Below are 8,541 nucleotides of genomic sequence, written 5' to 3' on the forward strand. Positions count from 1 at the left end.
TTTTTTTTTTTTTTTTTTTTTTTTTCTTGATTAGATAAGATTCTATTTGTCAAATGGAGTTTCATTACTAAAGATGACAGTTTTATTTTTTAATGTTCTAAAATAACAGCTTTTATTCACTTCTCCCCTCCCCTCCACCACAGTAAATCAAAATTTGAATTTACTTATCAGTATGGACAAGATGTGATATCCTCACATTTTGAAAAGTGTAGTGAGGATAAGGATTATCTCAGATGAGTTTGGAGGTAGTGGAAGTCCTCCAGTTTTTAGTAGCCAACATGCCGTACATGCGCGATAAATATGGGTATGTTTTGACATTTTTGTCAATTAAGCGCTTTATTATCTCGACCAGGTGGGCTTGCAGCTTTTAATTTCGACTTACTTGCAATAAACATCCCTCAGAGAGCCTAACAATCTTGTTATGAGTTCTTGCAATTTTAAATCCAAATGGTGACCGCGCCGACATCCTGAGAGTTGTTGCATGTTTCCGAGCCAAGCACCCTGGTGATTGTTTGATAGACTAACGGATAGCCTCCACGTTTTAAGGCGTTCTCATGTTGGGGCACTACCCCTTCATCTTTTTTGCTGAGTTACCCTTTTCACGGTTTATCTTTGTTGTTCCGACTTTTTTTTTTTTTTTTTTTATGACCCTCTTTCTGGTCATTTCTAACATATGGGGGGTTATCTGGAGGTAACCAACCTATTCTAACCATAGTGGGAGTCAAGTTTTCATTCTGTGGGACTGAGGCAGTCGCTTAGCTCCCTCAGCTACAATCATCCCTTTGTTGTTCCAACCATCAAAGGATCATTTAAGGTGCATACAGACTGGGTGGTAATTTTTTTTTTAAATTTTCAATGTGGTATGTGATTTACTGAACCCATCAGTTGGTCTGAGATATGGATAGCATAGCAATGAATAAATGATTTAGACAGCTCTTGTACCCTGATACTTTTCTTTGTTTTGTAGCTGTTACTCAAGTTTGTTTTAAAATACAGTTGATTAAGCTTAATAGTAAATTTTTCTGGATGTTAACCCCAGGAGGAAACATTGGAATAAAATCATTTAATAAATAAATTATCGGAGTATGTAGAGTTATTATAAAGCGCTAAGAAATATTTACCCTAGTAATCAAGAAATCCAGTAAATTCTGGATTAACTATCAGCATAGATTTATGTCAACTGATATAATAATCCTACAATAATTAAAAACTTCCTTATTTCAGTAATTGATTATTATTATTAGATTATGCAAATAAGGTCTAGCAAAAGCTTTAATGTTGATACTTCAAACAAATTTTACCTATTCCTCTCCCTGAACTTCATCTAAACCCTATTTTACAAGGTTAGACAAAACAATCCTAATATTTTTCTCATACTACCCTGATTATTAATCAATTGTTCTGGAAAAATCAGTCCATGCTTCATCTTTGATATTGTAATTTACTAACAATCACATTGTTATTGTATTCGCTCCTTTGTGATTAATGCCTTCACCATTCTCTCAAAAAAGTGGCATTTCATCAATGTATTTAAATAATTTTTTAAGAATTTCAAATAGATTTTTGTGTTGACTAAGTAATTCAAAATTCCTTTAAATTATGACTGTTTGCAGTTTCAATTTAACAATTAATTATTAGCTAAACAATCTCAAGAGCAGATGAACTATTGCGTTTCCTTATCTTTATACATTTTCAAAGACAGTTTGAGAAATTAAGAAATTCTTTGAGTTATAACAAAATATTTAACATCTTGGAAGATCATTGATTGACCGTGTGTAATCAATAAAAAGATTTTCCAGGTGAGGTCAAAAAGCCACTCAAATAGTATGAAAACTAAATAAATAGTGTTATGTTATTTTAGTGACTTTCTGACAAAACCCGGATCATCTTCCTTTTATTAATATCTTATATCATTTGTCATCATCATTACTAGCCCAATAATCGTGGGTGAAATCCTTAGTTCTTGAAGAGCACCATAAGATTAGGGTCTCTTTATACTGTTGTAGATGGAATTTATATCTAAGAAGAGATTATTTGCCTTCATTCTGTATTCAAAAGCTTTTTCCAAATGACTCTGAGGCTATCTGGTCAGTACTTGATTTGGCTGTCTGGAAACCAGTTTGATATTTTCCAATTGCTCTGTCAGGAAATGAAAACAGTCCTACTGTTTAGAGGACAGTAAGTTAGGTAGTACTTTATATGGTCTTTTAATGAGCATCATTTATTTTATTCCTATATTTTGTTATAATTCCTGCAATCATGAATATTGCAATTCTTGTTAGAGAGCAAATAGTTAAAATAGGAACAAATATAGGGATCAATTATCATCTTGCTTATATCAAGTGATTTCCTTGTATATCCATTGCTTGTAACAATGGAAAAAAAATGTACCATCTCAAACATCTACTATCTAGTCTTGATATATAAATTTATAGATGGTTTATACAATGTTTTGATCTATAGCTATTCAATTTATACTTTCATTAAATAATGAGAATGTTGTATTAATTTAAAGGCAAACTAACATGAGATAATGGAAATGAACATTATATTAATAAAATGAAGATTTCTCTTGGTTTTGGGGACGATTTTTGCAGGGTTAACTGTAACTATAATTGTTGCAGTTGGCTGAGAGTGGTGCTGAAACTTCATCTGAGATGTGCCTTACCATTGATGAAGAAAGGAGGTCTCCGTTGATGCAGGCTATGGATAATCCTTCTTTTAGAACAGATGAGGTAGCAAATAATTCGCAAACTCGTGAAATGGATTTTCCAAACAGAGAATCTTCAAGTGAGAAAATAGATGATAACCCTGTTTTGAAAGATTCCTGTATACTATTGATAAATAAAGTTTGCACTCTTTCAGAACTTAACCAGACTGAGCTCGCTCAACTACCCCCTGAAAGCTTCAACACAAATGAGGAGAACAGTAGTCATAGTCGCATCCAGTGCATAGATTTACTTTCTGACAATGAAACTGATCAAGTATTGGTGATCTCAGATACTGATAGCGAATCGATTGCTTCAAGTTTGCTAGACAGTGATGGTAGTCTTCTCGATCTAAGTGAGATCCCTGAATCAGAAAAGTCATTACTTCTTGAAAATTTTTCACCGCCAAACCATTATTCTAAAGATTTTTTTCCCAGGAAAACGCAAACTCCAAAAAAAAGGAGGAAAAAGAAAAAACGGGTAGTACAAAAGAAAAAAAATACATCCGTCAAAACTCCTCCAAGTCTTAAACATAACTTAAATACTCAGTCTGGTGAAACCTGTAATGATAAAAAGATTAATGCTCCTTCAGATCAAAAGAAAAGAAACCTTGAGTCTACTAGTTCTTCTGAAGTGGTTAATACTAATATTCCTTCATCTTCTCTTGAGGAAAATTGTAATTTATCTGAAGATGAGTCGTTCCGAGGTTTTTGCTGCGAAGAAACTCAGTCAAATAATGAAGCAGTTAAGATCTGTACTCTGCTTGTTGACGAATCAATACAGAAAAATAAGACTGGTAGTATCGATGGAAAAGTCATTGATTCTGCTCAACATATGTCAGATAATGATGTTTCTTTGCCCAGTGTTGATGATACCAGTAAATGTATTACATTAGATAATCTCAATTTAATTAATGAAATTAAAAACTTAGAGTGTCAAGTTACTGACCTTAGTGAAAATATTCCACCAAAAAGTGCTGATTATGATGCTATCAAATCAATTTCAGACTCTGTTGTTTTAAAAGTGTTAACAAAGGATGATTCGAATTGTAATAACTCAATTTTAAATGATAGTGAATCATCAAAATGTAAAAATAACAAATTCACTGAAGCTACTGTGACTTCTCTAGAGGAAGTATGTCCAAACAAGATCAGTATAGATGCTGTAACCTCCAGCTCTAATCCTTCAGAGCTATCTGGAAATATTCAAAATATCAGTGAAAGTAAAATTGATTCAGATATAGATGAAGTTATGGCAATTTCCCATCAAACAGTCAATGACGAAAATATTATCAGCAATGTTTTAACTAAAGAATATACTTCAGAAGAAGGGTCAATAGAAACTTTAAATACAAAAAATCAACCAGTTATTCCAGCTATTAGTAAAAGTGACAAAGCAGAGTGTGCTTACAAAACCAACAAACGGGAATATAAAAATAATAAGCCCAAAATTCTTTGTTCTTTGGCATTAAAACAACCTTTTGGTCAAATAAGTGATTTATTATGTAATTTAAAAGGAGCCCATCCTAAAAATAAGTTGCATTTAAATAAGTGTAATGAAATTTGCTCCGAAAGTAAAATTTTTCCTATTGGTGATAATGATTCGGAAATAAATCTTGGACTTCAATTTGCCTCAACTGAAACCAGTTCTAATGAAGTTGACCTAAAGATACTTGATATTCCTACAAATCAGTTTTTTAATGTTAGTTATGATACAATAGAGGATTCACGATCACCCAAAAAGTCTGGATTCCAGGCAGAATTACATTCACCAAAAATGTTTGCGCATGTTTCTCAGGAAGCAAACTCCTCTGGAAACAACACTGAAGCTGGGAGAAAATTAAGACCAGCCATAACTATTGATAACCTTCCTATGAGGCCTCAGTCATTTGAAAGGGTTTCACATAGTGACGTTTTAGTGTCTAAAAGCACTTCTGAACGTCAGGTGGGGCTAGAAAGGAATATTAAAGAAGTTCCTTTGAATTTACACTCCTTAAAAAATATAGAATCTCCTATAGCTTATTCTAGTAATTTAGAAATTCAAATGGAATCCAAAAATTCATCACAATCTGAGATGAAGAAAATGTCTTCAAAACGTATTTCTAAATTTCCAAAGAAATCAGATTCATCAAAATTGAATTCCGACTTTTCTAATTTTCTTCAAGAAGAAGAAAATTTAAAATCTATAAAGATAAGTGTAAAAAAGAACCCTGATGTTTTTAACTTAGCTGAAACTACTCATGAAGTTGATGTAGAATCACCGGCACCGGCACTGGCATTCATCGAACATTCAGAACCTCATCAAAATTCTCTTTCAGAAAAGCATTCCCTCATTAATAAGTCCCGAACGAAGATAGAATTAAAGAATTCTGAAAGTAATTTAGATATTCAAATGGAGTCCATAATTTCATCAGAATCTGAGCCAAAATCGGTGTCATCAAAATTGAATTTGAAATCTAGTTTGCCTGAAGGTGAAGCAAGTTTAATAGAAAAAAAACTTGATGCTTTACAGATACATGTTAGTTCCCCAGACCATGAGTTGCAGTCTTGTAAATTAGAACCTACAAAATCCCTGGAAGGATCAAAGCCTCCTGAATTAACTCCTAACCTAGAAAAATGTAAGCCTCACAAAAGTAGAGGCCGCAAAGGAAAATCTAAAGTTCAGTCTAGAAAAAAAATTTCTGTCCAAATTAAGCCATCCAAAATTAGCAGTTGTGAAATTGCCCATACCTCTAAACATATAAAAGAAAAGGAGCTGCAAACTGAGGTTAAACATGAAGTGAAAGTTGATTTACAACCGCCTGAAGTAAGTTATTCGCAAGTCCATATGGTGTTGCCACCTTCTGAACCAAATCAGTCACATGAGGCATCGGTTTCAGAAACTCATGAATTTTATGATGATTCCGTAGCCCATATAAAGTCAAATGTTTGTACAAAACCTGAGGATTTATTGGTGATGAATTCATCTGTTAAAGTTTCCAAGATTCATTCTCAAATAGAAACCAAATATTCATGTGATGACTCACAGATTTATCCACCTCTAGGTGAAAAACTTGGTGAATGTTCTAAAAGTCTAGTACAAGCCAATGAACAAGGAAAGTTAAAAACAATTTTGATGGCAGCAGATGAAAACAAGTTATCTATTGAAATCGAAAATAATTTTAAACAGATTGATGATTCAATTACTCTTAATGGTGAAAATAATGTTGTTCCATTGGAAGATTTTGGAAAAAAAATGTCAATCGACGATTCCAAGGTTCATTCAAACCTAGAAAGCAAATATGTAAGTGATAATTCACCTTTAGATGAATCTTTTACAAATCAGCTTCCATCCAATAAAGGAGGAAAGTTAAAAGCAACTTTAACCGAGGCAGAAAAAAACAAAGTGACTGTTGAAATTGAAAATAATTTTATGGAAATAGATGATTCAATTTCTTTTTATAGTAATCTTTGTTTTAGAAACCAAGATCATGAAAACATAGAAAATGAAATGGATGAAAATAAGGGTAATTGCGTATCGAGAGATAATGAAATAAAAAAACATGATTGGTATAAAATTTGCAAAACCGACTGCTCAACATGTCACAATTCTATTGAACTAACAAGCAAACATAATATCATGATGAATGATTCAATTGATGTTTGTTTTTATTGCAAAGACAAAATTGATAACACTTCATTTGATCAATCATGTAGTCAGGTTTCAAGTACCTGTTCTTGCCAAGGGAAGAAAAGTAAATTCTCTGTTAATGATTCCAGTGTTAAGCGGCATCATGAAGATATGCGTTTTGAAGTTTTCAATGACAGTAAGCTGTCCCTAGGCTGTTCTTTGACTGGAAGTGATTTAAATTCTAACTATAAAAGCAATAAGGCTCTTGAAGAAAAAAAATCATTTGAAGATGGTTCTTTAAAAATTGTTAGTGAAGAAGTAGAAAATTCTTCTTCAAATATATCTGATGTTTCACCTCCTGAAAGAAGAAATACGCCTACTGATTTGGTACAAAATCCAATTCAGGCCATTCCAAACTTCATCGAAAATAGTTTGGATTTATCAGAAGCTGCTAAAAGTGATGTCCAAATTATTCCCGAAAAGAAAGATCCAAAAATTGAGTTAGTAGCTAATATGAATGATGAGTCAACTGAAACTCCCAATGAAAGTTCTATTCGACAATTTTGTGATGAAGTTAGTGATGATAATGATGATGAAAGAACCTATAAATCAAAACGTTATAGCAATGAAATATTCAGAGTTAGAATTATTTTGAAGAAGGTTATTGGAGATGATGACAGACCCTCAATAATGTCTCATGCAGAGTATTTTTGGGTACATAATAGAAAACGTTTGAGACAAGTACTCAAAACAAGATATTTTTCTGAAAATGACGAGCAACTTGTCATTTATACTGATGTCTGTGGTTTTCGTTATGCTCGCCTTTTTACTGAAAATATTCCAGAAAAAATTAACCCTAGAGTTGTTTTTGAAACAGGAGGAGATATGTCCTATTATTTACAAAAGGTAATCAAATACCATGAAACAGAAAAAGTAAACAGTCGTCGGACGGTACTGATTATATACGGCAATGCTTTACTCCCCAATAAAAATGTTTTTGATTTGTTACAATCAGCTTCGAATCTCGACAAGATAAAACTCATTGTAACTACTGTTACATCACAGAAACCTAGAACACTGAAATTTAACAGAAAACTGTTATACTACTCAAAGAAATTTGGTTACAATATATGGGATATTACTAAAATACATTTTTTAAATGATATCAATACATAATATTAATTTATTATTATATAATTTAATTTATTATTATAAAATTTAATTTGAATTATTTGTTAACATAAGGACAACAGTCCTTAATATGTGATTGTAAAAGATCCTTCATGATATTTTTTAAAAATTGGCTTTTGAATTGATTATTAGATTCTTGTAAATATATTTTGGAATAAATTAAACCAAGTTATGATCTCAGAATTATTAAGTTTCATTGAAAATATAAATTATTTATAATAAAGAAACACATTAGAATGTTTTTTAAAATGTATATTAAGATATCTATCTTATAATTAGCTGTAGCTGTATAAATTGTATTATATATCAGAATGTAATGTTTTGTTATAGATGTGTATAGTGTTTTTATATACCTAGGAAATTTGTAAAATTATCATTATTATTATATCTTTTTATCAATTATGTATTTGCAATATATTCATGATTTATTTTTCCAATATGCGTTTTCATTATCTATTTACGTTAAAAAGAAATCATTACTTTAACTTTAGATTATTCAACCAATCAGTAATCATAAAATTAAAAACCAGAATTTAAAATCACTATTTAAAACTTGACTAAATTTATTTTACCCCTTATTTCAGCAGTACTCTGGATTGACATTGAATGGTGGCTTGACATTCATCATGAATTTAATGAAAAATAGATTTTCTTTTATAAGAAGAAGAATAACTTTGTTAAAATTCAAAATTTGAAGAATGTTTTAATTAAGGGATGTCATTACCAGGCTTAAGTAGCAAATGTGAAAAATCACATTTTTTGAATTTTATTTAGTTTCATAAATTTATAAGATTTATGCAAAATAAAGTCTTTTGGTCGTAAATAATATTAATTCACTAGAGCTTAGATAAGTTAAAAGCCCTCGATATTACAACTTATATTGGGAAAAAATTAAATTAACTAGATAAAAATGAGGTATCCCACAAGAACCTTTATACAAATATTCAACAAAAAAAAAAAAAATTAAATATTTCTCACTTGAACATAGTGCCAACAGTCCACTATATTTAATTTGGTAGTTTATCCAAGTCTG

The 8,541-nt window shown here is 31.1% G+C and overlaps 1 protein-coding gene across 2 annotated transcripts; it reads left to right on the forward strand.

Annotated features, from left to right (window-relative positions):
• Positions 1 to 2,432: 2,432 nt before the first annotated feature.
• On the forward strand, positions 2,433 to 7,839 carry LOC136796545 (uncharacterized). 2 transcript variants are annotated; one of them, XM_067050555.1, is made up of 2 exons: positions 2,433 to 2,790; positions 2,851 to 7,839. In XM_067050555.1, the coding sequence occupies exons 1-2, from the start codon at positions 2,658 to 2,660 to the stop codon at positions 7,491 to 7,493; spliced, it is 4,776 nt and encodes a 1,591-aa protein (XP_066906656.1). In that variant the 5' UTR covers positions 2,433 to 2,657; the 3' UTR covers positions 7,494 to 7,839. The 2 variants fall into 2 exon arrangements, with proteins under 2 accessions (XP_066906656.1, XP_066906657.1); XM_067050556.1 differs by having other exon boundaries at positions 2,866 to 7,839.
• Positions 7,840 to 8,541: the final 702 nt, after the last annotated feature.

This window comes from Halyomorpha halys, unplaced genomic scaffold (genome assembly GCF_000696795.3).
Source record: "Halyomorpha halys isolate HHAL.00 unplaced genomic scaffold, Hhal_1.1 Scaffold898.1, whole genome shotgun sequence".
Lineage (NCBI taxonomy): Eukaryota > Metazoa > Arthropoda > Insecta > Hemiptera > Pentatomidae > Halyomorpha > Halyomorpha halys.